Genomic DNA, 25,721 nt, shown 5'->3' on the forward strand with positions numbered 1-25,721 from the left:
AAATAGCCAGAAGCGTTGCCCTTCCGCCACGCACATGGTACCACCAGCGGACGCGTGGAGGCACTGGCCATGTCATAGTTTTCTGCATCAAGTCTCGAAGTAATTGCCATATATGTACAACTTACTCGCAAGACGACGACGCCCGTGACCACCCCACGAGCATCACAGTGGCCTTCGTCCCCATCTCCACCCTGCATGGCAGATTCTTGCAGTACCCAAGGTGCATAGCAAAAAAAATCGAAATACACGAAAAATAGCACAAACTGGATAACCTCCTGCCTCCCAGCCCTCAGGTACAGAAGAGTCGACCTTAGACTTGGGTGTGAGCATTTTCATACTTTCATGGTGCCTTGTTGGCACGTAGCACGTTGCGAACGGGTCCGGCAACTGCTAGGCCTTCCGGGGCGTCCTGGCAACGAGCTTGGTTTTCAGGGTTCCGGCAGCCCCCGGCTCACAACCAAGGATGAGGAGGCAATTTTGTGCACGTAGGGCAGGAGACAGAAGCAAATATTAACAGGAAACATAATATTCATTGAAATAGCACTTATCTTTATTCAACTTTGTGCTAGCGGATTACAATCGGACCTTGCCCGGCTACACTAGTTTAAAGAGGCACGCTGCCGCAGCGTCACCCGTGAGTAAGGCACCATCGTTTCACGAGTAGAACTTGCGCATGTGCTTAATGTTCCAACTATTGGGCACTGGCAAGCCTTCTTCGGTTTCCAGCCGGACAGCCCCCGGTCTGGTCACCTGCACTACCCGGAAAGAGCCTTCCCAGATTGGAGTCAACTTGTTCCCGGCCTTCGTTCCTTGTATCCGGCGCAGGACGAGGTCTCCAACCTCGAGCCCCCGGGGACGGACTCTCCTGTCATGGTAACGACAGAGTCCCAGCTGGTAGCCTGCAGCTCGCACAGCAACCCTGCATCGAATCTCCTCGATGAAGGTAAGGTCATCAATCCTCTGCACGTGTTGGCTCTTGTCGCCATACGTGCGTACCCGAGGTGACCCATGCTTGAGCTCGAGGGGCAGCACAGCTTCTGCCCCGTAGACGAGGGCAAACGGAGTTTGACCCGTCGCCCGACTTGGTGTGGTCCTTAGCGACCACAGCACGGGCTGGAGTTCTTCAACCCAGTGTTTCCCGTGGTCCTTGAGCTTGTCAAAGGTTCTCGTTTTGAGCCCCCGCACCACTTCCGCGTTGGCTCGCTCCACTTGCCCGTGGCTCCTCGGATGAGCGACGGAGGCAAAGTGAATCTTAGTGCCCATGTCCTCGCAGTAAGTTTGGAACACCGCACTAGTGAATTGTGTCCCATTATCGGTAATGATGCCGTTGGGCACACCAAACCGGCACATAATGTTGTTGAAAAACTTGATGGCCGCTTGTGTCGTGCCTGCTCGGACAGGCTCCACCTCGATCCACTTCAAGAACTTATCGATGGCCATGAGCAAGTACTTATAGCCGCCAACTGCTCTCGGCAATTTTCCGACGATGTCCAGCCCCCAGACCGCGAACGGCCACAAGAACGGGATGACTTGCAGGGCTTGCGCTGGTTGGTTGCTCTTCTTGGCGTGAAACTGGCACGCTTCACAGGTCTTGACTAGTTGTTCGGCATCGGCTAATGCTGTTGGCCAGTAGAAGTCGTGCCGAAATGCTTTCCCAGCTAGCACCCTGGAGGCCACATGGTGCGAGCATGTGCCTCGATGGATATCCTCCAGTAGCGTGTGCCTTTCTTCCTGCGGCACGCAGAGGAGCATAACTCCGTTGGGACGCATGCGGTAGAGATTCCAATCCACCAGAGTGTACATTTTAGCTTGCCGGGCTACTCGCTCCGCGGCAACGTCTTTCTCCGGGAGGGTCCCGTCCCTGAGGTAGCGAATAATATCCGCCCCCCAGGGTGGCGGTTCCCGGCTCGTGCATGCCACAGGCTTGGTGGCATGGTGCCCCGCAGCTGCGGGGTCTCCTTGAGTTGCCGGAGGGGCTTCCCCGGCCACTGTCTTGGGATCGACATAGGGCTTTAACTTCCTCTGTACGAACACCCCAGGAGGCACCTTGCTGTGTTCCGCTGCCCACTTGGACAGTTCATCCGCAACAAAGTTATCCTTGCGCTTCACGTGCTCAAACCGAAGTCCCTTGAACTTGGACTCTCGTTTTCTCACTTCTTCCACGTACGCTGCCATTTGGGGCATTCATAGTCCTTGCTCACCTGGTTTGTCACGAGTTGTGAGTCCTCGCGAACAACCAGGCGCTTGATGTCGAGGGCGATCGCCACGCGTAGCCCGGCTAGCAGCCCCTCGTACTCTGCTGTGTTGCTGGTGGAGTTGGTGAAGTCGAGTTGTATCACGAACTTGAGTTGATCTCCAGTGGGCGACTCGATCACCACACCAGCACCGGTGCCCTGCAGGCAGAAGGCCCTGTCGAAGTACATGACCCAGTACCCCTCGTCATCTTTCCGGGAAGGCTTGCTTCCGGTTCTTCTTCCTCTATGCCCGTTGACGTCCACTCCGTGACAAAGTCGGTGAGAGCGGCGCTCTTGATGCTTTTGGTATTCGCGAAACGCAGTCCGAACTCCGCCAGCTCCATTCTCCACTCGGGCACTCTCCAGGTGGCTTCACGGTTGATGAGGGCCCGCTCCAGGCAGAACCCCGACACCACCGTGATGCTGTGCGCTTGAAAATAATGGCGCAGCTTCCGTGAAGCGAGCAGGACCTGTGGGTACCGTACCCGAGCATCGCGCAACACCGTGCTGATGAAGTACATGGGATGCTGCACTAGCCGCTTGCGGGGGGCAGCGGACGTGGGCTGTCCCTTGGCTCCAGGGGCAGAGGTGGTACCCGGGGGTTCCTCCGGCTCATTGGGAGCCCCCGGTCCTCTTGTCTCAGCCCCCGGGACTTGTTCTTCCCTCTTGGCAACGACCACGGAGCACACTACCTTGTCCGTCGCTGCCAAGTATAGCAGCAACGGCTCGCCTAGCTTGGGGGCGACGAGGACTGGCGGCGACTTCAGGTACTGCTTCATGTCCTGGAACGCCGCTTCCGCTTCGGGGGTCCAATTGATTGGGCCCTTCTTCTTCATCACTTTGAAGAAAGGCAGGGCTCGCTCGACCAGCCTTGAGATGAAACGCCTGAGCGCCGCAACGCACCCGTTGAGGCGCTGGACGTCTCTAACCTTGCGGGGTGCCTCCATCTTCTCGATCGCCTCGATCTTCTGTGGATTGGCTTCGATTCCCTGGTGAGACACCAGGAAGCCCAGCAAGTGCCCCGAGTCCACGCCGAACGTGCACTTCTCGGGGTTGAGCTTGAGCTTGATCCTTCGGAGATTATCGAATGTCTCCTGCAGGTCGCCGATGAGTGAGTCCCTGCGCCGTGACTTGACCATGATATCGTCCATGTAGGCCTTGATATTCCGGCCTAGCTGGGGTCCCAGACACTCGCGCAAAGCGCGCTGAAATGTAGAGCCCGCGTTCTTCAGCCCGAAGGGCATGCACGTATAACAGTAGCAGCCTACCGAGGTGATGAATGCTATTTTCTCCTCATCTTCGACCGCCCTCTTAATCTGATGGTAGCCGGAGAAGACATCCAGAAAGCACAAAGACTCACAATCTGCTGTAGAATCTACTATTTGAACGATTTCCGCCGCAGGAGAGCTGGGCGTAGGAGCCCCTTCTGGTTCCTCCCTCGTCCCCACGTCCTCGGCGTCAGAGCCGAGATCAACCACCACCGCGCCCGCTTCCGTTGTGAGCACGGTCGGGACTGCGACAAAGAATGGAGTTAGAATTCAGAAATAGGATGGGTTGCCCAGCGATAAACGCAAGGGGCTCTGAGTGAATACCTTGCGGGGCTGCCAAACTTGCGGGAAGAGCTTCCTCCCCTCCCGTTCCGGCCCCTGTCGCCGGGCCGCCTGCCGCGGGCTGGATTTTGCCTGCGAAGTTTAGAAGGCGGCACAGTTGCAGGTAAGCGGACGGGATTAACATATGCCATGGGATCAAGGAGGGGATCGGTACCTGCTGCCGGCTCCTCCTCTACTGGAATTGGGTCGGCGGCGGGCGCAATGGCAGCGCCGCCGGCCCCCGCGCTGGCCGGGTCGGTGCTGGCGCCGGCCCGGATGCGCGTCCTCTTGCTCGGTGCGGCGGGTGGCGAGTCGGATCTCCCCCTCTTGCCGCCTCCCAACGGGGTGCCGTCTTTCAGAGGGTTGAGCTTGAACTGGAAGCCCCGAAAGAGCCCCCGATTGGGCGGGGCCGTGGGCGCCCGGGGGTTGCTGCAGCCCTGGGTGTCGCGGAGGCCGCCGCGGCGCTAGCAGCCACTGCGGAGGTGGCCGCCGCCGTAGGCGCCCTTGACCTTCATAAGATCAGGGGCGCGTCATCATCTTCCTCCTCCTCCTCGTCCGCCACGGGGCTGACCACCTGCGTCCCGGCGACCTGGCCCGCCTCTTCATCGGAGGATGGGACGTCGGGCCAGCTGACCTCTGACTCTCCCCCTCTCTCCTCGAGCACCCGCTTCCCGCGGGGTGCGGGCGGAGGAGGACGCGGGGTTCGAGCAGGGGAGTCGACCATTAGCCCCCACTCGTTGCAGGGCGGGTAGGCGGCGATGATATCGTGCAGCCCCGGAACGCCAGCGTGGAGGGAGAAAACCCCCAGCGGCAGCTCCGTGACGGGGACGTCCTCGCCGATGATCCCCTTCACCCATGCCTGGATGGCCTCCGGGTCCACGCACCCGTGCTGGAGGCGTGTCTTGTCCCCGGACCCCGTGTACATCCACACGGGGCGGGAGCGAAGCTGTAGCGGCGCGATGCGCCGGCTGATGTAGGCGCGCGCCACGTCGACATCGGTGAGCCCTGCTGGCCGCAGAGCCTTGATCTTCGCGACGATGGGGAGGAGCTCGGCATCGCGGTGGTAGCGGTTCCGCTAGGTGTCGTTGGGCACCGGCAGCTCGGTGGGCGTGAAGATGAACTCTTCGGGTTCCTCCACGCGGACCCAGCACCAGTCCGCCCGCCACTCCTTCTCTATCTTCTTCTCCGACCGGACGATGAACTCTGATTTCATCCGGTCGCGGGTGCGGAACACCACCCCCGATGACATTGCCCCCGCTTGCTCGATGCGGGGGTAGAAGTAGTGCCGGAATAACGCCACTGACGGCATTACTCCGACGAACGCCTCGCAGAGGAACTGGAAGACATCGAGGAGAAAGAGGGAGGTGGGGTGGAGCCGCGCCACCCGGAACTGGTAGGCCTCCATGAGCGCATGGAGGAACAGGGAGTACGAAGGCACCAACCCGGCAAGGATGAAGCGCGCGAACACCCGGAAGTCGTTTTCCTGGTGGTCGGCGCCGGCGGGAAAATGAGGGTCTCCCCGTACGCGTTGAAGCGCGAGGCGACGGCGTGCCGGACCTTGTCCAGCACCTCGCCGTTGTAGCCGGGCCGGAAGAAGGCGCATGAGGCCCTCAGCTCCCTCCTCTTTTGGTCCTTATCCGAGACAGGCTTCTGGGAAGCCGTCTCGCTCCTGCCGGCCGCAAGCCTCTTGGAGCCTTTCCCTTTCTTGGGAGCGGGGGGCGCCATGAGAGGTGTGGGCGAAAGCTGGCCGGAGGCAGGGGTGCGAGGAAGATTGGAGACGAAGGGGAAAAGCTGGGGGGCTAAGTGTTTGCTCCCTAGCGCAGCGGCGGGGTCTTATAGCACCCCGGCACCGAGCAACGGTCGCGTCCGCACCCTACGGGTGCGCTGGGATAATTACGCCATAAGAGGGAATAACGCAAAGCGTGGCCTTAAACACCCGTGTTTAATGGGAAGGTTAAGGCGGAAATCTCGCGCCCACTACTCTGCGCGTAATGGTAGAGCCCTCGAAGCAGTGCATAAGCAACGCCCCGAAGCGGCTCGGGACCCACGCGTCGGTTGAGGGCGTAGCCCAGCAACCGACCAGGGAAGGTTCTACCCGGGACCAGACGTTGCCGGCCCACGGCCGGGGGCTACTGTCGCACCAGTGGCACCCAAGGTACCACCGCTGCGTGACGCGTGGGCCACCTCGCTTGCCCCCCGGAAGGATCGCACCCCGGGCAGGTCCGCACAAGCTGCCTGGCAAGTCGCCAGCCCGACAGGGCTAGCCGGGCAGCGGGGTTGCCTAGAAGGGCAACATGAGAAATCCGCCTGGGCGCTTCCCGGGAAGTTTACTTGCCGGGGAGAGTGTTCCCGGGCGCAAGTGTCCGTTACAAGAGCAGGAGCAAGCGGGAGCAACAGCGGCGCCACGTGGCTGCTCGGCGGGCGCGCTACACGCTGGATTCGTCGGGACGAGGACTGAAGCACATCCCAACATTAAATGCTCCGACCAAAAGGGGATTCCCCGTTCTTTCAGCCTATAGTGACCCGCCTGGGGTAAATTTCAGGCGCCTAGACCCCTAGCTGCAGGGCTACCTAATCTGCATGCAAGCCAGCGCACCGAGGAGGAGCTACCCTAGCTCTTTGCTCGTCATTTGTCACCCATGCACCGTGGCACCTGTGGCATCCCCTTCAGTATAAAAGGAGGACCCCCGCCAACGGTCAGAGGGTTCGGTTCGTTCGGATTCGCGCTAGCACAGGCCAAAAACAGCAAGTAATACTTAGCCAAAAAAGAGAGAGCGCCCGGGGACTCACCCCGGCAACCTGTAAACTCAAGTTCACTGGTTAATAACAAACTCAGAAGCAGGACGTAGGGTTTTACACCTCAGGGTGGCCTGAACCTGGGTAAACAATCTGGTGTTCATTGTGCTCTTACGCTTTGCATTGGCCTCGTCGGCGACCGCCGGGGCGATCCCCGTCGCCCACTGCCGAACCTAAAAGGAGGTGCTCGCGCATCCCCGGTGTCTGAGCCCCGTGCTACGACACGTGGACGATGTCGCTGATGAAGAAGCCGGCAAAGACGATGACGCCGGCAGTCACCCGAAGCTCTCTGCACGCCCCCCTACCTGGCACGCCAGATGTCGAAGCACGGGTCTCCGGCACCGGGGATGCTGAGCACCCCCTTTTTGGTTCGGTGGGGGGTGAGGCGATTGCTCCTGCGATCGCCGACGTGACGAAAGACACGTAGTGTCGACGCTTGAGTTTACCCTGGTTCGGGCCACCCGGAGGTGTAACACCCTACATCCTGCGCTGTGTTGTATTCACGAGAATGTGTGTGTTCACAGGTTACCCCGAAGAGTTTCCGGGGGAGCTACTTGTTCTCCTAAGAGAATTTGCTATCCACAGGAGCAGTACTCCTTGCTACTACTAACTATGGGTCGGACTGGAACTAGAATTCTTTGGCCGGTGGCATTGGTCCTCCTTTTATAGACAAGGGGATACCACAGGTGACGATGCATGCAGTGCGACACGTTTCCTACACGCGTGTCATCGCCACAGGAATTACATTACTGTTGATCCACGCTGGGCGCCATGCAACGCTCAGGCCACCAACGCTCAGGGCACTGTACATGGTAGAAAATTTTTATTATAGGGTAGACGCCCTAGTCTTGCTGAGCAAGACTAGCCCTGCCGATGTGACTCCTGTCGGTGCATTAAATGCACTGCATCCGCTGTCTCGTCCTGTCTTCACTGTTCTGCGGGCCCTGCCTGCATGCCCGAGCACGGGTTGCTGTGGAACCCCTTCCCGGCTAGCGCACCCGGCCAGTTGCCGGGGCAGCGTTCCTTCCTCCTTCCACTTCCCGGGACTAGAGTTCCCGGGTACCCACCGAAGCGGGTGCTTCTCCTGTTCCGACCCTTGGTTTTGTCTTCGCCAACGAACGTCTCCTTGGGTCGGGCTTCCCGGGCCTATCGTTCCCGGAAGGCCAATCTGACAACGCGTCCCGTATTGGTGGGACCTCGTGGGCCACTGATACGACAACCACCATATGACCTTTGAATAGCCAAGGACCTTGCTGCATCACCTTCTTCCAATCCCCTAGGCAGAAGAACTTGCAGAGGAACCGATTATCACCAACTTCTCTAATCTCCGCATCCTGGGATAAGCTCCAGATGTATCTCATATGATCCTTGAAAGTGGACGGACCAAAGGGCTTCCTGGTGTACACTCTCGCCAGAACTAACCATCTTGCCTCCTTTTCCATCACCGCCGCCTCATCATCATCGATGCACACCTCATCAAGTTCGACGTCACGCAGAACCAGATTCTCCAGGGCTCTACCCAAGCCTGCGCCCACCTTCTCCTTCGATGGAAACTCCGATGACGAAGACATGACCAGATTAAGAGACGATCGTCGCCGTAAAGATAGATTAGATCAAAACCGAAACCCTAGCTCCTGACTCTGCTGGATACCAAGGCCGGACAGACGAATAAAGCCGTCCCCTTAATCAGCCCGAGCAACCGACCGAGACAAGGAAAGGCAAAGATAATCGGATCGAATAGGTAGCCGAGCAAACTCGTCGCCGGAGATAGAACCGCCGGCGGAGTAGGGAAACCCTAGTCGCCTAGGGTAGTGATAGATCGAATTGGAAAGGGAAATCAACAAAGAAACTTTCTAATCTAACTTCATTAAAGAACTGGGATTGTAATCAATCCATACGGAAAAGCCTGAAAGCTTGTAGTTTTTGAATTGTTGGGCCCAGGCACCCAACAATCCTACGCAAACTAAAGTCAAAATGGGCTATTACATCGACGTGCCATTCCCAATCAACTGGGCCTATAATTCCCAAGAGTCTCCACCTTTGGTATGTACCCCTCCCTGCCGCTCTTTCGGTTCCGCCGTCTAACCCTACACCTCAGCGAGCTCACTCGTCGCGCCGCCGCCGAGGCGCCGACCCTCCGCGCTGCCAGCACTTGGAGCTCGCCATACCCTTCCGCAGCTGCGACCATGGTAATCGAGCAATCCGAGTCTGCTATCTGCTATCTTCAATCTGCTGTTGCTGTACGATTTTACCTGCCCTGACGCGGGTGGTAATCTCTTGTGTTGTTTCTCTCAGATCATCTCCAAGAAGAACCGCAATGAGATCTGCAAGTACCTCTTCCAAGGTTTGTAATGCTCAATTCCTTTGCCTCGTAGCTACAATAATCTCGACTGGCATTGAATATGCTGGATCTGATACACTCATAGCACAACCACTACGTTTAGCGCAACTTCTGTACATACCACAAACAATTTTACAGTATATTTGTTTACAGGATTTGATTCTTTGGTGAAATGTTTGCATGTGAGGTACTTCTGTATAGTATAGTAGGCTCTTGTATGTTGTTGAAATCGCATGCTCATATTCATATAAGGGGTTTTAGTGTTCTGGTATGTAGTCAAGTTAAGTGCATCAAGAAACTAACTGAAAAGATTTCATGCTTTGTTTTGACTTTGTACATCAGGAAATTAAAAAAAAAGTGAATGAACGTGTACTAAAATTTATTGGTGAAATCATTTGATTTTATGCATGTTTGTTGTTCCAGAGGGGGTGCTATACGCCAAGAAGGACTACAACCTGGAGAAACACCCACAGATTGATGTGCCTAACCTGCAGGTGATCAAGCTCATGCAGAGCTTCAAGTCTAAGGAATACGTCAGGGAAACCTTCTCGTGGCAGCACTATTACTGGTACCTCACCAATGATGGTATTGAGCACCTGCGCAACTTCCTCAATCTGCCATCCGAGATTGTGCCTGCAACGCTCAAGAAGTCTGCCAGGCCTCCTGGTCGCCCATTCGGCTCTGGCCCACCTGGTGATCGATCAAGGTATACTTATTTTGCTTGTGGCTTTCTAGGATTCTATGCATATGCAAACTATCTCTATTGTAATTCATAAACCTGTGATCTATTTCAACTACTGAAAATGCTATCTTCTGTCCTTAATGAATTAATTTGGTTTAGGAAGGCCACTAGTTGCACATTTAAACTTAGAGGTATTTATTGCATGCGTATTTTAATTAGGTTTAACACTAAGTCCTTTTGTGTAGGCATAGCTTCACAGCATGGCTATGCAAACTTGAAATGAGTCTTTACTCTTTATTAAGGGACTGAATCTACAGTTATTCTAGAGTTAATGTATGAACCAAGAACATTGTTATTTTTTTTTTATCTATGGTAAGTTCTGCTGCTTGGGAACGATGGTCAGAATTTTACTGTATCATTTGCTTCATTTGTGCATGCACCCTCGTTTGCTTGTCTACTGGTCCCTGGATTGTATTTAAAAGAAAACTGCAAGATAACTTTATCCAAGATGTTGCATTTGCGGTTACACTGGTCGCCCTATTGATTGAAGTAATGGAGGCTAATGCTAGCTCTATAACTTTGCTTATGTTTGCTTGGATTTCTTGTAGGGGCCCACCTCGTGACTTTGATGGTGACAGGCCAAGGTTTGGTGACAGGGATGGCTACCGTGGTGGTCCTCGTGCTGCTCCTGGTGACTTTGGTGGCGAGAAAGGCGGAGCTCCTGCAGAGTTCCAGCCATCATTCAGGGTAATCAACTCATTCTTTGAAGTGGAACATACGAATTTGAATTCTGTACTGTCCGGAATGAAATTTTTCTATGTGCACCCTAAACTGTCCACTCTGCAAAGGTTAAAATATCTGCAGACCCACCTTTATTAATGTTTTTCATCAACAGTTCCATATTAATATACTCATGGCATGTTTTGTAGTTCCATAGGAATTTGGTCGAATTCAGTCCTGCAGACTTTTGTCAAATTTTCTGCATGGTCCTGTTTGCCATTCTGAATGCTGCTTGGCTAGGACCATAATTTCTTGGTAGTGTCCACTGAGCATTTAGCTGATTGCATAAGAAATGTCATATCCTACTTCTATTAAAAGTAAAACTGTTTTCCTATCTGCATGGTTATTGCCGAAACTATTTGTATTAGTTGGGCTCCGTTATCAGTAAAATATCAGGGAGAGCAATAAAACAAAACATTGCATGACTCAATTTATTTAGATGATTTTTTTCAATAGCATTGATTTTTCAACGTATAATTTTGCAGAGCTCTGGTGCTAGACCTGCCTTTGGCCGTGGTGGTGGTGGTGGATTTGGCGCTGGTCCAACCTCTTCCTCAATGGAGTAAACTTCCACTAGTTTGGATATGATGTTTCCCTTCACCTGGGGCGCTTAATTTTGATGATGATCATTATATAGTAGTGATGTCTGCTAGATCAACCAGTCTCTACAGATGCTCTTCATACCTTAAGTACTAAAGTTTCTCAAACGTTGAAGTTCGTGTTAATGCTATCAAGTTTGAGCCATCAATCATCTTTAGCTTCTCGTGTGAGTTTGACATGCTTGGCCATTGCTGCGAAATGAAGTCGCTTTTTAGCATTGAGTTGATGCTGTAATGTAGTACCCATCCAATCCATAATACTCCCTCCGACCCAAGACAAGTGACGTTAATTTGCATAGCATAGGTTATTATACAACTCCACATCATTTATTTTGGGACGGAGTGAGTATAACTTCGTACTAAATCCCAGAGGGATGTCATAGTGCTGCTTGCCTGCTTTGCCCAAACTTGTGAAATTTTGGAACACATGAGAAAGAGTACTCTATTTTATATTTGCAATTTTGTCGTAAGTCAGAGATTCATATTCAAGAAAGCCATCCATATTCAAGAAAGCCATCACCGCTACGTATCTGAACCGTGGACTTAAATTAGTACTCACTCCGTTCTTAAATATTCCTAAATACTTGTCGAGTGAGTACGGGCTAACCTATGTATTTGTACTCTAGAGAAGAGTCTACGATCCTTCACAAGCACAAGAGTGAAACAATGAGAGCGGCTGGCAGCAACATCGCCGGCGGCCGCCACGACGCCGCGTCCGAGGTCTTGTTGAAGATGCCTTTGGGCGTGGCCCGGTGCCTGGACGGCGTGCACGTACCATTCACCTGCACAAACACACACATGGCGTCTTTATCTCGTTAGGTGCTCGATTTTGTCAGCAAAGTAACAGCTTACTGAAATGGAACACATCTCACATCTTCCATTTTTTTTTAGTGATGATATATTTTACTCGTAGAACCAAATCAGATTCCGTTACCTAGATGAGATACTGGATTAATTCAACCTCGCAGTACGATCTAAATGCAATAAATGTCTAAATGTTTTCGAACCGAGGCCTTACATTGCAAGCAGCGATGCTCCCGCATCCACAAACCAGCCCGCCGTTGGCCTTGTCTGTGGCCTCCGCCGCGCCGCCGCCATCGCTTCTCTGTAGAACCATCAGAATCGACGGCATATTTTAGCGCCAACAATTAACAAAATCCTAATCATCATGTTGATATTCATAATGCAACTGACGACGCACGTCGCCGCAGAGTCTCATAGTAATACTTTGTAGAAATCGACGGCGACGAAGTTCGCCCATCGGTTCCCGGCGGCGGCGTGGCAGGCGTCGAGCATGGCCAGCAGCTGCGCCGAGTTGTCCTTGCACGCCTCCGGGAAGTTTGGGAGGTCCCGGAAGTAGTTGACCAGCACCAGCGACCTGGACAGGTCGCTCATGGCGGCCGACTCGGCCCGGTTCGGGCACGACCCCTTCACCATCCCTTTGCTCCCATCTGCACACACATCCACATAAACATCGTCAAATTAATCCCACTAAAACTAGCTGACATATGCCATGGATGATTCGAATTCGGGGCCGTACAACATACACTGGTTCTCGACGACGTAGCGCCACTCGTGCGCGAAGCCCTCGGAGGCCTCCTTGGCGGACCTGGAGGTGAAGACGAGCAGGCGGTGGTTGTCGCGGACCATGTCGCCCAGCAGCGGCCAGTCGCCGCCGTTCTTGGGCATCCGCCACGCCGGGAACAGGTAACGCGTCAGGCCGGAGGCGTTGAAGACCCGGGTCAGCCCCCGCGGCGACTCCACGTAGTCCTCGATGAATATGGTCACCACCTCCGACGGGTTCGCCGCCAGGAACGCCTCGATCTCCCGGAGCACGTCCACCGCCGGCGTCTGCAGGGAAGGACGGCAGTTAGTTAGTCTGCGTGGTGTTCGTCGTCGATCAGAGAGACTTGTGTAACGGCGGAGCCGGCGCTTACGAAGGCGGTGAAGTTTTGGCAGGCGCCGCCGTAGGAGTGGCAGAGCCAGATGTCGTTCCGGAAGTCGTACATGTCCAGCATCAGCCCTCGCACGCCGTTCTGCGACACGGGGGGATTCAGTCGGTCAGCCGATCCCAGTTAATTTGACAGAAAATGCAGCGTGCTTTTAGAATCTGCTTGGTCGAAACGAAGCCTAGTGAACACAATAATCGATCTACAGCCAGGCAGTAAATCAGGTATTCCCCATCCGTATTTGTTTTCAGGATGGCGCCAAGTTTTCCTTGGAGCAAGCGAGAACGCGACCTAAATTACTCAACGGAAGAAGAATGCGACCTAAATTACTCAAAAAAGAAGAAGAATGCGACCTAACATTGACACGCAGATCGACCAGATTTGAGCAGACACCACATGTCTTATCCGCAAACACGTACGTACATGACCAGGAGGATTGTCGCCCACGTGTGCTTGACATGTGTGTGGTGCCGGCGGTGCGGTAGTTCTTGCGGCATTGTCGTGCCAACGCTTCAAGCAAGCGCAGCGTGTGGCTGCTCCGCTCTGCAGCCTTGCACGCAAACCCGCGAAGACACAGCAGAATAAAAAGGACCCGTAGTCTGCAGGCGTGCCGCTTCTTCGACACGTGGACGGGCCTCGCGCCATCTGTTGCGTCCCTGGACACCTCACCGCTCTCCGACAAGTTTAATCATTCCCTGTGTGCGGCTGTGCCTGCCCTATGGCTTCGCGGCCACGAACGTCAAAAGGCAGCAGCGGCTGGACATGAGCCTTGTGCTTTAAGATTGGAGCAGGAAGGAAACAGAGAGCGGGGGAGGAGGACTTGACTTACGTTGAGCTGCTGGGTGACGGTGTCCTGCTGGTTCCATGCCGTGGCGATGGCCGTCCCCGTCTGGGAGCGGGTGCCCAGGCGCGCGAACGAGTTGTGCGTCGTCAGCCACGAGTAGCGGTTGAACGGCAGCCCCCGGTCCTGCACCAACGGCACGCACGGTTCGTTGAGGCGCAGACAGACACCAGACAGAATGCCGCCGGCTGCCGGGGCCAGCCAGCCAGAGCACTACGGAGCGTACCTTGGTCTGAGGGTCGACGGGGGTGACGCGGGTGCAGCGGGGGCGCACGTTGCCGTCGGCCACGCACGTCTCGCAGTGCAGCCCCGCGTCGCAGTTCCGCCCCAGCGCGCACGTCTCCCCCACCTGCGCGCGGCCGCCAAACACCCCGGAAAAGCTGTGAGCCAATAATGCCCAGACATGCCGAAGCAGCAGCGCCTAGCTGGCTCAGTAATGCCCCAAATCAACAACAATGCATTTATGCATACATAGCCATACCTTACGAGCGGAGACGGCGGCGGGGCACGAGCACAGGAAGACGGCGGCGAGAGCCACGACGAGAAGCATCGGCGGCGACTCCTGCCGCTGCTCCTTGCCCATCTTGATTCTTCTTGCCGCAGACGCTCGCTTCTGGCTTCCTCTCTGCTCTGCTCTGCTCTGCGTCGGTTGGTGTCCCGCTGACCCGCTCTTACTTCCTGGAGACAGAGATGCAGCAAGAGCTAGTGAAGATGGTGTGCAAGGCTTCGTGTGGCTTGTAAAGACGGGTAATCACGGGTTGCGTCGCTTGCTTATGTGCGATTGTGTGTGGTTTCCGCTCTCGCTCTGTTTTTCTTGGTCGTTGCTGGTGCGGGCCCATCCGGACGAGGTGCCCGTTACGGTGGGCCGATGCATGACATATACAAATGACCGGGTCCGGGTGTCCTGTACCAGTATCAGGGGTAGGCGTTGGGTGTATGTTAACTAGGAAATCTGTTTGGTTTCTCGGTTAATCATAAATTCGTTAACAAGAAATGTCAACTGAAATTTGTTCGGTTTTTCAGCTAACCGAGAGGTGTTCAATCGGACATCAGGACGCTGGAGTCTGGACGCGTGTTCACTGGACCCGAGGAAGGCTCAACCGCTTCTATTTTTAGACCAGAGTGATACTTAATTCTGAACATGCTCCAAACTGAAAGATCACACGCGATGACTTCACTTCTCGAGGAAAGCTCTGTAGTCTCTGCAAGCAGAAATTCCATGAACCGTGTTATCCGTTGCCGGGAGAATATTTTATGTACTCCAATTGAACATGTACGTTAAGCCAATTGTGAATGAGCACAATTATCATGATTCTAAATTTCTCATGAACGTGTTTTTTTTTTCAAAGGAGGGAAGCCCGGCCTCTGCATTCTGTTAAACATGTACATGCAAATTGCAGAGTCTTCTCTTGAGAAAAGAAGAAGCAGATGGAGAGGCACAAGATAGTTGGTTGGGTTTTTTTCGAAAAAGAAGTTGGTTGGTTGAAACACCAGTTGTTGTTTGATATTTTTGTCCAAACACATACATTGACTCACCTACTCTGGAATTTAAGATTTGGCTTGACGTGGACACATGGTTAGGTTTGGTACCCAAAGCAAATTTAGTAAGCATCATCTTTGTTAAAATAAATGACTGGTCATTTTGACACCCGTCATTTGAGGTCTGGAATTCATTTTGGATATCAGAAATCAACTTGTTTGGCTAGTGCAGAATTGGATACAGGAATTCAATCAGACATTTCATGTAGTCACATTATAACTAACTGTAATTCCTCTCTAAAAGACATTATTTCTTTGGAATTGTCGCCCACTTTACAAATCTACATGGCAGACAAACATGATTTTTGAATCCAAAATTCAAATGCAACCAAATAAATCCTATTAGAAATTTCATTTCCTTTCCTTTCGTAGACGAGGGATACCAAACGAGTTGTAAGGATTTTCAGGTATGTGAAACCATAGATGACGAACTAGTACTACCCGGCTGATCGGGGGTTCCGTGGATCTGACTGACTGATTAGATTTCCTATCAAATGCCAATAATTTCAATTTTGGGATGCGGTGTTACTAATTAGCGTAATACGTAGTTGGGAACATGTTTTTCTCAATATATGGGGTTTTCTGACACCAGGTCTCCGATTGTATGGGTTTTGTAATGTTTACTTCCTCTTGCTCGTTTTTTTTCCAGAGAAGAGAGGGTTTTTTTTAGGAAACACAGTACAACGCAATCACTCACACACACGCGCACGTTACACTCACCCCTAGCACACCCTACTCTTATGAGCACCTCCGAGAGACTGAGCTACCGGCCGATCATCTTGAAATTGACGAAGTCACCACAGACGCTTCATAATTGATGGGTACGTCACTCCCACTGAAAACACAAAGCCGGTTAAAGTCTGAAATAAATTCAGGATACCAAGTCAAGTAGTTTTGACTTTTGAGGATCCAACTCTCCGGCCGAAGCAATGGCGGTGCCAGTGGAGCTGAATTGTCCAGCGAGCCGGAATTTCCTTCTCGGTAGAAACCAGTAAGGGCGTCATGTAAGTATGTGACTTTGTCACTGAGCACAATTTATCCGCTTCGCTTCGATCTGATGCATGCAAGGCTGCCTGCTCACGTCGAGTTGTGCTCGGTTCTGCGGCAAGGTCTTCGTCGCCCCTTCGTCTCCGAACCACAGAGCCGCACTTCCGAACCGTCGATGTCAAAAACACGTAAAAGCCGGCCGCATTCTGTGACACGCTGCCGCAAATTGGTGTTTTGTGGCACCGGTCGGGTCCCAGGAAGAACATAAATATTGGAAGGTGGGGATGCGAGTTCCGTAATGCTCAGCAGCGGAGTCACTACCACAGCAAAAATCATGGCTCACATTCCGTTATTTTCCCTGTTCTCTCTGCTCTGCAATAGAGATTCTGTTCCGTTGGTGCTTGCTTCTTTTCACACAACTGATCTCTTGTGTTTTCAGTTGCACCTCAAGCATACCAACTCAAGAAAATGTTCTCTCCCAACATGGTACAAAGTGAGAAGTATTTGGAGTGGTGCTGATTTACGCTACAGAATGTCATAAACGTAACCACGTAGTACCAGAAACCAACACTGGCGTCGTTACAATGATATGTTGCATTATACAGGTCGGTATAATACTACTCCGTATGGGCGTTCATATCTTCTGGTCCTGCACAGCATAGCTGCATGCCAAGCCAGTTAACAACGCATGTTGCTTGGGTTAGCGTAGGATATTATTCCAGCAGGCAACTTTGCAGTTTTTTTAAAAGGAACTTTGCAGTTTCAGTACACAGTTGGGTGCCATTTTTGATTTGTGAACGGCTGGCCGGTATGGGATGAACTGATGGACACTGTTAGGGGCCCATTCCTCAGCGCCTCACCCTGATGATCGACATCATCCACAAAAGGACATCACTAGTGGTAGTAATGCACAGTGTTGTGCAGTACGGGTTGGTTCTCGTATACGGCGCCCCGTATTGCTGCCGTTTCGTTGGGCGCTTTGGGCCGGTGACTCCCGCGCGCTGCCGCGCCATGTGCAGCGCACCCGTCCCGTGGTCCGCGGAGCCGGAAGCGCCGAAGCGGAAGGAGTCCCCCAAGGCCCCAACTAACCCCAAAGCACTCGCACTGCACACGCAGTTTCGCCCGTGAATCCGTGATCCCGAGCCCATCATCCCCAAAGACCCCAAGGGCACCGAGGCAGGCGCGCGGGGAAAGGAGAAAAAAAAGACACCCCGCGGCCGCGGTGCGACTGCGACCCGCAAAGCAAAGCGCAGGGGAAGAAAAAGCGGCAGCCCCGCCGCGGCCGCAGCCGCAGCCGCAGCCGCAGCAACACATACTAGCAGCGGGCAAAGAGCATATTGGGCTGGCGTCGGGGCAGCGGCAGCCTGGCATCCCATTCCTTCCTCTCCTCCCTCGCCCTCCCGGCCTCCCCCGACAGCGCCCACCTTTTGCGCTCCGCTACACCTCCACTCCAGTACTCCACTGCTCCTCCTGCCGCTGCCGGTACGGCGTCTGCGCTGCGCCGCCGGCCCGCGAGGCATCCCGGATGCGGCGCCCCTCACCGCTCATCTATGCGGCGCTGGCCGCCGCCGTCGCCGCGCTTCTGGCCCCCGCGGCGATCGCAGCAGGTAAACTACTCAGGCCACTCAACAAAAGCTCATTAGCGGTTCCCGTCTCTCTGTTGCAAGCGGTGGAATCCCCCACTCCACCGCTCCTGTGGCGAACTGGCGATGGCTGCATTTGGAGTTGGAGGGGGACGGTTGCGGGCGCGCTTCGCTCAGCTTACTGCTTCGGATTTCTTCCCCTTCCAGTGCTCATTAGTCATTTCGATGAGTCCTTTGAGTATTCTGTTCGGCAATTAGTACATCCCTCCCTGTATAACTGCATTTTTAGTAGGTGGATTAAGGCAGGCGATTAGGCAGTTTTAGGCTCGAGACGCGGTCACCTAGCAGGGGAACAATCCCTAAGCAGGAGTGGTACGTGGGGCATTTGTTGTCTGCCTTATTATGTGGTAGTGGCAGCGGCAGCGCCGGCTAAGTTGGTGCAGGGGACCGCCTCTCACTCGCACTGGAGTGAGTCCTCACGCCATTCAATTCTCTTACCTAATGGTGTTTGCTGTACACGTACGACGAGTGAACAATGGCCTTTCATGGCTCTAGGATTTCGATAGACGTTGGTCCGTGAAGGTCTCCGTCCTGCCATTTGGCGTTACTGAACCACTAAGTACCTGGACTTGATATTTTAGATCCATCTGATGTTCCTCACATGCACATGGGTTGTTTTTAGTTTGTGCAATGGACTAATACGGTGCAAAACAGTACAATCGGTTGACTTGTTATATAGCAGTACTCCACATTCTGCCCGTAGCAGCTCTAATGTAGCGATGGACATATGGATTTTGGGATTTATGACATGCAATCTATTGGGCATGTAGTCAGCTAGTACTGGTCAAGTGGTCATGTGATCATGTGGTCTGCTCCCGGTTGTTTTAACTTCAGATCTGCTTTATATAGTCACAATTCATGGTGTGGATGTCGCACACTTTTCTCTTTCTGTATCTCCATATTTGCACACGTTTGTGAAATTCAGAGAAAAATGTGCCCAACGATGATGGGGGGCTAGTCTTCAAAAGCTTTTGATGATGTGCCAGCCAATTGAATCGTCACTCATATTTGTTGTTGGGTCATGCAGATTGTCCATTGGATTTCAGTTGGCCAAACTATGCGCTGATAACTTCCCTGTGCTCAGATCAAGATGGGCACTCAAAGTGTTGCCGCTACATCAATGCTGTCCTTGCAGTATCATCTGCCATGTATGCAAACACAACAGGCACTCTTGGGGTTCCATCTGAACTCGCCGATGCCTGTATTGGCAATATCTCTGATACATTGGTGTCGAAAGGGATCCTTCCTACTGCAGCATCATTTTGTGGCCTCGGGATCAAAATTCAGGCGTCCTATCAATGCGTTGGGATGACCACTATCCTTCAAATGTTACAGTCTCCAAATTTCAGTGATGTGACCAGGAGCTGTGCAACTTCACTTCCAGATGATGTTAGTTGCAAGAGATGCTTAAACTCTGGTCTGTCATACCTCCGACATCTTGTGGGAGAACAAGATAATATCACATTGAATACCTGCCGTGATGCTGCCTTTGTTGCTTTTATGAGTCAAGGGAATATATCTATTTTTGATACAGCGGGCTGCTTTTTTAGCGCTCAGGGGCTTAGTGCTCTTCAAGGTTCGAAATTTCTCCTATCTTCCATTGAATGGACAGTGTCTTAACTTTCTGTGGCTACAGTTGCTTTTTGGGTTGATTTGATGACCTTGTTCATGAATGCATATTTTGATTCTCTCGAGCAAGTTTATCTATGCTAAAATATTAGGTATTTGACAACTTACAGAGATAGAACATATCTTAATTATAATGACAACTTACTACTGATGAACAGTAGAACATATCTTAATTATAAGGAATTATAATGTGTTAATGCTAGTGCAATGTGTGAACCCCAAAGGATCTCCAACTCTGGTTTTCTGTGAACTTGCTTCTGAGTGGGGGAGCAAGTTTATCTACGCTAATATATACACCATTTGTCATCTTAAAGAGGCAGATTTGTTTTCTGCTAAATTGTGTAAGGCTAGTGCGTTTCATGAATCCTTTTTGAGTGTGCACATTTGCAGATATATTCAGGACATGTTTGTGTAGTAAAAGTTTGGTATGCAAATACAGCTTTATATGTGTGGGCATATTTTCATATTATCAGTTTCATTTTTATATGTTCGTTGGCAAAACAGTTAATTGTTTGTAAGCTGATTAATTTTTCTACTCCAAAACATGTATATTACTAAATTTTGTTGCACTACTGTTAACAGTGACTTCATTGGCAGCAATGGCACATGAGGCAATTTATTTTGAGAAGTAGTGGCATAATTTTGTCTCATTACTGTTAACTGTGACTTTATTGGCATATAATTCACTACTCTAGGAACTTCCAATATAGGGTAACTTGAATCTTTGTTTTATACTTCATAGTATGCCTTGTTGTGCTGAGATGAGGTAGGTGAATATGCATACTAGAAATGATGCGTGGGACAAGTTTTGGACTTATCAATGATGTAATATTTGGTCAATCTTTGATGCAGTGAACATATCGTCCCCATTGTCTGGTGGACATGTTGCACCAAATATTTCTCCCAGTCCACTTGCAGCGCAAATTCCTGGGGACCATGTTACTGGAGTGCCAGCCAATCATCATCGTAGTTACAAGCGTGTACTATTCCCAGTAATTGGGGCTCTGGTTACAGGATTATCAGTTACACTAGTCCTAGTACTAATTCTGCTCATCCGTAAAAAGAGCAAAGAACTAGAAAAGATTGAGGGGATAAACCCTTTGGATGCGTTGAGTTCCTGTGTCAAGAAGCAACAAGAAGGTAAGCCTTTAACGAGTTGTGTTCGTGGCTGCCATTCTTTTATGAATGTTTGATCAATTTTTAGATGTCTGAATGACTTTTACAGTCTCATGGGGTTAGATTGCATACCAGGTCTGTTATCACAGGGTCAAGTTTGTGACTAGATATCAAACCTACGTAGTACAGTGCCTTTTATGCCTTCTCTTTTGGTACATAATTTTAGAAAACAACAAAAGTGATTTATGAATGTGGGATTTGCCTGCAGAAAAATATGGGAGCAAAGCCAGAATGTGAACTGTACCACGTGGAAATTGAAAAATACGGCAGGGTATCCAATCAACACATTTAACCACTTCAATGTTGTTCAATTCCAAAAATAACTAACACGCATGAGCTCAAAACCTAGGGATACCATTGTATGATTATGCTGAAGCTATTGAACAGGAAAATGACAAAGATGCTATATGCTCCAGATCATATGATTCTTACCACTATGCTCTATTTTTGACATTTTGTTTCAGGAAACTTTATGGTATACTTTTATTTGAACTACAGAGTGATTTGTGAGGCTGCAATGTTTGAATTACTTGCAATCACAACCAGTTATGCAACACATTTCAATTTATCTGCGTAACATGATTGTTTTGCAGGTACTTCCACCATTTTTGGCAGATTTAGTTATTCGGAAATGAGAAGGGCAACAAGAAACTTTAGCACCACGTTGGGAGGGAATGATAATGGTACAATATTCAAAGGACAACTGAGCAATGGTTCTGTGGTTGCCATTAGACGCATAGAGAGCACGGCAAAACAAGGCCAGCTGGAATTTTGCAAAGAAATGGAACTTCTTGGGCGACTGCATCATCGCCATCTTGTTGGACTTAAGGGATTTTGCTTAACAAGATTTGAGAGGTATAATATGCTATAAATAAGTTCAAATATCAACCATTTATGGTTCTTTATAATTTTGCACCGTCCAGGTTCCAGGTGTATGAATACATGGAAAATGGAAGCCTTAAGGACCACCTTCATTGTAATATCTCATGACTCACGTTTCATGCTCATTCTTTGCCTTATGCTACATCATTTGTTGAATTATGTGCAGAAAAGCATTATTCTCTTTGCAGCGTCAGGTAAACGTCTGCTGCCATGGAAAAATAGGATACAGATTGCCATTGATGTTGCAAATGCTTTGGTAAGTTTCCGGAAGTCAGTGTTCTGGATTTTGAATTGGCTTAAGTAGGTCATACTTACTTCGTTAAGTTCTTTATCTACCGAAGTCAGCAATTGGATAGTTATTATTGACTTCAAACTTGCGAACGAACAACAAGTGTATATCAATTTCTATCATTTTCCTTGTCTTGACAGTTGACGCCAAGTATATTTCAAAATGTTATGGTACTGTTGACATTCAATTACCAACCGTGAAATTATCTTGGTTTCAGGAGTACCTTCATTTCTACTGTGACCCTCCGTTGTACCATGGAGACATAAAGCCCAGCAATGTCCTGTTGGACAAGAATTACCTTGCAAAGGTACCTAGACCTGGTGCATAACTTTCTTACACTGGGATCAATCCCTACTCCACGGAGACTAATGGATTGCTTTTCAATAGCTTGCTGGCAGTGGCCTTGCACATGGCTCGAGTGGTGGTGATACTACCCTCAATTCCACCCCAGGGACTGTCAAGATCCCGGCAACTGCTGGTAAGAATATTGTTCTCTTGTCATGATATTCAAGAAAAGGTTTTCTGCTGTTATGCTACAGCAATGTATATTTGAATCAGGGGTAACTTTGTACTCTGTTTTGGATTATGCCTTCAGTCTACAAGTGAATACTAATTTGTTCAATCAACATTGTCGTCAGTACCGTGCGTGTATCTCCGTGCAGGCTATGTAGACCCAGAGTACGTGGTGACTCAAGAGCTGACCGCGAAGAGTGATGTGTATAGCTACGGTGTGCTGCTGCTGGAGCTTGTCACGGGGAGACCTGTGGTGCAGGACAACAGCAGCCTCGTCGAGTGGTCACGGGACCTGATCGGCACCGACTACCGTCTCCACGAGCTGGTGGACACGGCTGTGGCGGACACGTTCGACCTGGACGAGCTGCAGGTCATGGCGGATGTGATCCACTGGTGCACCCATAGGGACGGCGACGCGCGGCCGTCCATGAAGCAGGTGCTCCGGATCCTCTACGAGCGGCTGGACCCACTGTCGGGCGTGTTCGCGCGTGCCGTGGAAGGCGAGCAAGCATACTACTATGGCGGGCAGAGCGGGCGGAAAGGGAGTGTGGGGCACCAGCGGTGGCGAGATGGCGGTGACGTGATCCAGTTCAGCAGTGAGGCCCGATGCCCACCGTCGTCGTCAAGCACGTCCAGGTCCCACTGCAGCCGCAGCGTGATGCTGGAGTGCAACTCGCCGGAGACCCAATCCCCTCCCCACGGTGGCCACGGCGCGTTCTTGGTCTGAACCGTGATACCACCGGATGGCATTTCCAGCCCATTTTTGTCGATTAATTAACACATGAGCATGGAAGAGTAGCAGCTGCCGGCCGGTTTCTGAAGCTTATGTCCGTATGGTAGGCCAGGTTTGGTCCTGCGCACTGCGCGCGATTCCGACTTGTGACTGATTCTACGCTGGAACCAGTGTGATCGGGAAGCAGGGACCCAGAATCTGATACGGAGTACATGTGGTCTGCGAGCTAGGGTCACGGGAGTCAGAGATGGCGCGCGTCGAACGATTCCATTCGTGTTCAGATTTCTTTATCTACCGGAGTGCCAGTGGACTGGTCACTGGTGGTGTACTCCCATGAACGGCAGCGGCCATTGTGCTTCTGTTTTGAGCAGGAAATTTTTTTGAATTATCGTGAGGAGTGCACTCCTGTAGTCCTACATGAGGCTGCGCCTTGTATATACACCCAGGTGGTCACCGCATCAAGACATCCTCCTCTAGAACACCATGAAGGAATTCTATACATCTAACTGTCTCATCTCCCATCCTCTTGACACTGCCAATGATATTAATGGGATTGTTGCTGCCTTTTTTTTTACTGGACTAAGAGTGTCGTCGTAGTCCATATCGTTGCTTGAACCCTTTGGCTACAAGTCTGTAGTCCATGTCGTTGCTTGAACCCCTTGGCTACAAGTCTTGCTTTTTATCGATCTATGTTTCCAAAAGCTTTTTTTCACCTTATACACCCACTAACAGTCAATGATATTGCTTGCTTCTTTGCCGGTACCAAGTGTTTTGTATCACCTCTTCAATGCCTCCTGCATTGTATTAGTCCAATTTGGATCACCAAAGGCTTCATATAAAGACAGCTACCTCCTATGGAAGGAGCAGGTTTGCTAACAAACCTATGGGGGAATCCAACTTGTCGACATAGTTGACGGCTCCACCCTAGCACCGCCCATTGTCATCACCGTTGAGAAGAGGTCGAGCTGATGTGAAATCCAGTATATGTGCGCTGGATTGCCTAGGACCAGATTGTCCTTGGGGACATCCTCTCCAACCCTTGAAGGAAATCATGGTGCAAGTGATGTCCTGCACCACAGCCACCGAGATATGGCAGGCCCTTAAAGCTGTGTTCACGTCCGTCTGGGGCGTGCATCATGTAGACTCGTGGAATCCTCGGCTAGGTAGAGAAGGGCACAAAAAAGATGGCGGACAAAACCAAGACTATTGCAAATTCAATGGCGGCTGTAGGCAATTCTAAGACTCCTCGTCATCCATGACGCCTGCAGCCGCCATTGAATCTACCGTAGTCTTGATTTTGGTGAAGTTGTCCGCCATCTTCTATGTGGCCTTCTCTACCTCGTTGAGGAGCCTGCGAATCTGCACGCTGCACGCCTCGGTGTGGGACGTGAACATGGCTTCAAAGGCATGCCCCATCTTAGCGGCTGTGGTGCAAGACACCATCTGCACCATGATTTCCTTTTGACATGTTGGAGAATGTACCCAAGAACAATCTTGTCCTCGGCAACCCAGTGCACATATGGTGGGTTTGGCCACGTCTCGTCCTCTTCTTCTTCTCCCTTCTTCTCGACGGTGATGACAACGAGCAGTGTCAGGGTGGGGTCATCAACTATGTCGATGAGTTTGTTCCCCACATGTTTGGCAGAACCTGCGCCTTCCACATAGTTGTCTCTTGTGAGCTTCACCGTAACCATGGGAGCTGTGAGGCCTGCGAAGATAGACCAAGAGAATGACATATCAGAGATGAGTTCTGAGGATTAAAATCTCTAATACCATGTGAATTATGGCAGTGGTAGTGCACTCTTATAGGAGGCTGCGCCTTGTTTATATACCATCAAGGGAACGGTGATTGATCAATATAATCAATCAATCAATTACTTGATTACAGGGAATTAGAATCACCCTCGCTTGATCTCCAAGTTAGACTATACAAGGTATCTATATGGGTACAGGGCAAGGCAAATTGGTCTATCTTGCCATATATACCTCATCACTCGAACAATTTGATAGAAGTAAATTGTGAACCAGACAAGAATGAACGGTAATCTTTATTGATGATTGATTGTATAAATATATAGGGGATTAAATATGGCAGTTTCCGAAGACAAGACTCCCGAATGGCGACTTCCGACAGTTTTTGGAGGAATCGTGGATGCCACGGTTAAGGAGTGATTCTCCTTAATTAATATTTGTTAATTAATCTTAACACAATTTTCCATGTGCAAGTTTAGTTTACTTGTTAGCCGCTCTGACCGTGGATTTGGCTTTGTTTGGCCATGAAAATAAAGCAGGCTAGTCTCACCTGTTCACACAAAAAAAGCAGGGTTTGTGCACCGGTGTACCGCCGACACAATTACCGAGCGGCCGAGCCCTGTCCGCTGGGCACCGTTGGGTTGGCAATTACGGAGCACTACTCCCGACAACAGACGTTGCCTCGTTTCCACGAGCGGAACGCCAAGGTCATTTCTGTGGGATCGGCGGTGTTCACATCGACAGACTCAAAGTCAATGCTGTTGTCA

The 25,721-nt window shown here is 51.1% G+C and overlaps 3 protein-coding genes and 1 long non-coding RNA gene across 8 annotated transcripts; 3 read left to right on the forward strand and 1 right to left on the reverse strand.

The window, feature by feature from the left end:
- The first annotated feature begins 8,634 nt into the window (after positions 1 to 8,634).
- Positions 8,635 to 11,198, forward strand: LOC100828552 (40S ribosomal protein S10-1). The gene is made up of 5 exons (XM_003579707.4): positions 8,635 to 8,808; positions 8,915 to 8,963; positions 9,384 to 9,666; positions 10,251 to 10,389; positions 10,908 to 11,198. Exons 1-5 carry the CDS (start codon positions 8,665 to 8,667, stop codon positions 10,986 to 10,988), a joined length of 696 nt encoding a protein of 231 aa, XP_003579755.2. The 5' UTR covers positions 8,635 to 8,664; the 3' UTR covers positions 10,989 to 11,198.
- A 245-nt stretch (positions 11,199 to 11,443) lies between these two features.
- Positions 11,444 to 14,597, reverse strand: LOC100837959 (PI-PLC X domain-containing protein At5g67130). Of its 4 annotated transcripts, none has more exons than XM_003581186.4 (8): positions 14,293 to 14,591; positions 14,038 to 14,160; positions 13,800 to 13,937; positions 12,959 to 13,057; positions 12,569 to 12,872; positions 12,249 to 12,472; positions 12,040 to 12,126; positions 11,450 to 11,803 (listed from the first exon to the last, which is right to left on the reverse strand). In XM_003581186.4, exons 1-8 carry the CDS (start codon positions 14,392 to 14,394, stop codon positions 11,666 to 11,668), a joined length of 1,215 nt encoding a protein of 404 aa, XP_003581234.1. In that variant the 5' UTR covers positions 14,395 to 14,591; the 3' UTR covers positions 11,450 to 11,665. The 4 variants fall into 4 exon arrangements, 3 of the variants coding, with proteins under 3 accessions (XP_024311735.1, XP_024311736.1, XP_003581234.1); XR_002961167.1 differs by having other exon boundaries at positions 11,787 to 11,803; positions 12,223 to 12,472; positions 14,293 to 14,597; XM_024455967.1 differs by lacking the exons at positions 14,038 to 14,160; positions 14,293 to 14,591 and adding an exon at positions 13,394 to 13,692 and having other exon boundaries at positions 11,444 to 11,803; positions 13,800 to 13,948.
- Positions 14,598 to 14,601: 4 nt separating this feature from the next.
- Positions 14,602 to 15,135, forward strand: LOC112269349. Its single transcript, XR_002961168.1, has 2 exons — positions 14,602 to 14,732; positions 14,835 to 15,135. It is a non-coding gene; the product is annotated as an uncharacterized LOC112269349 (long non-coding RNA).
- Positions 15,136 to 17,449: 2,314 nt separating this feature from the next.
- On the forward strand, positions 17,450 to 23,886 carry LOC100838261 (probable receptor-like protein kinase At1g49730). Of its 2 annotated transcripts, none has more exons than XM_024455965.1 (9): positions 17,450 to 17,944; positions 19,008 to 19,556; positions 20,462 to 20,749; positions 21,379 to 21,640; positions 21,709 to 21,761; positions 21,856 to 21,923; positions 22,174 to 22,263; positions 22,344 to 22,434; positions 22,595 to 23,886. In XM_024455965.1, the coding sequence occupies exons 1-9, from the start codon at positions 17,863 to 17,865 to the stop codon at positions 23,194 to 23,196; spliced, it is 2,085 nt and encodes a 694-aa protein (XP_024311733.1). In that variant the 5' UTR covers positions 17,450 to 17,862; the 3' UTR covers positions 23,197 to 23,886. The 2 variants fall into 2 exon arrangements, with proteins under 2 accessions (XP_024311733.1, XP_024311734.1); XM_024455966.1 differs by having other exon boundaries at positions 17,453 to 17,944; positions 22,619 to 23,886.
- The last annotated feature ends 1,835 nt before the right edge of the window (positions 23,887 to 25,721 follow it).

Source organism: Brachypodium distachyon, chromosome 5 (genome assembly GCF_000005505.3).
Source record: "Brachypodium distachyon strain Bd21 chromosome 5, Brachypodium_distachyon_v3.0, whole genome shotgun sequence".
Taxonomy (NCBI): domain Eukaryota; kingdom Viridiplantae; phylum Streptophyta; class Magnoliopsida; order Poales; family Poaceae; genus Brachypodium; species Brachypodium distachyon.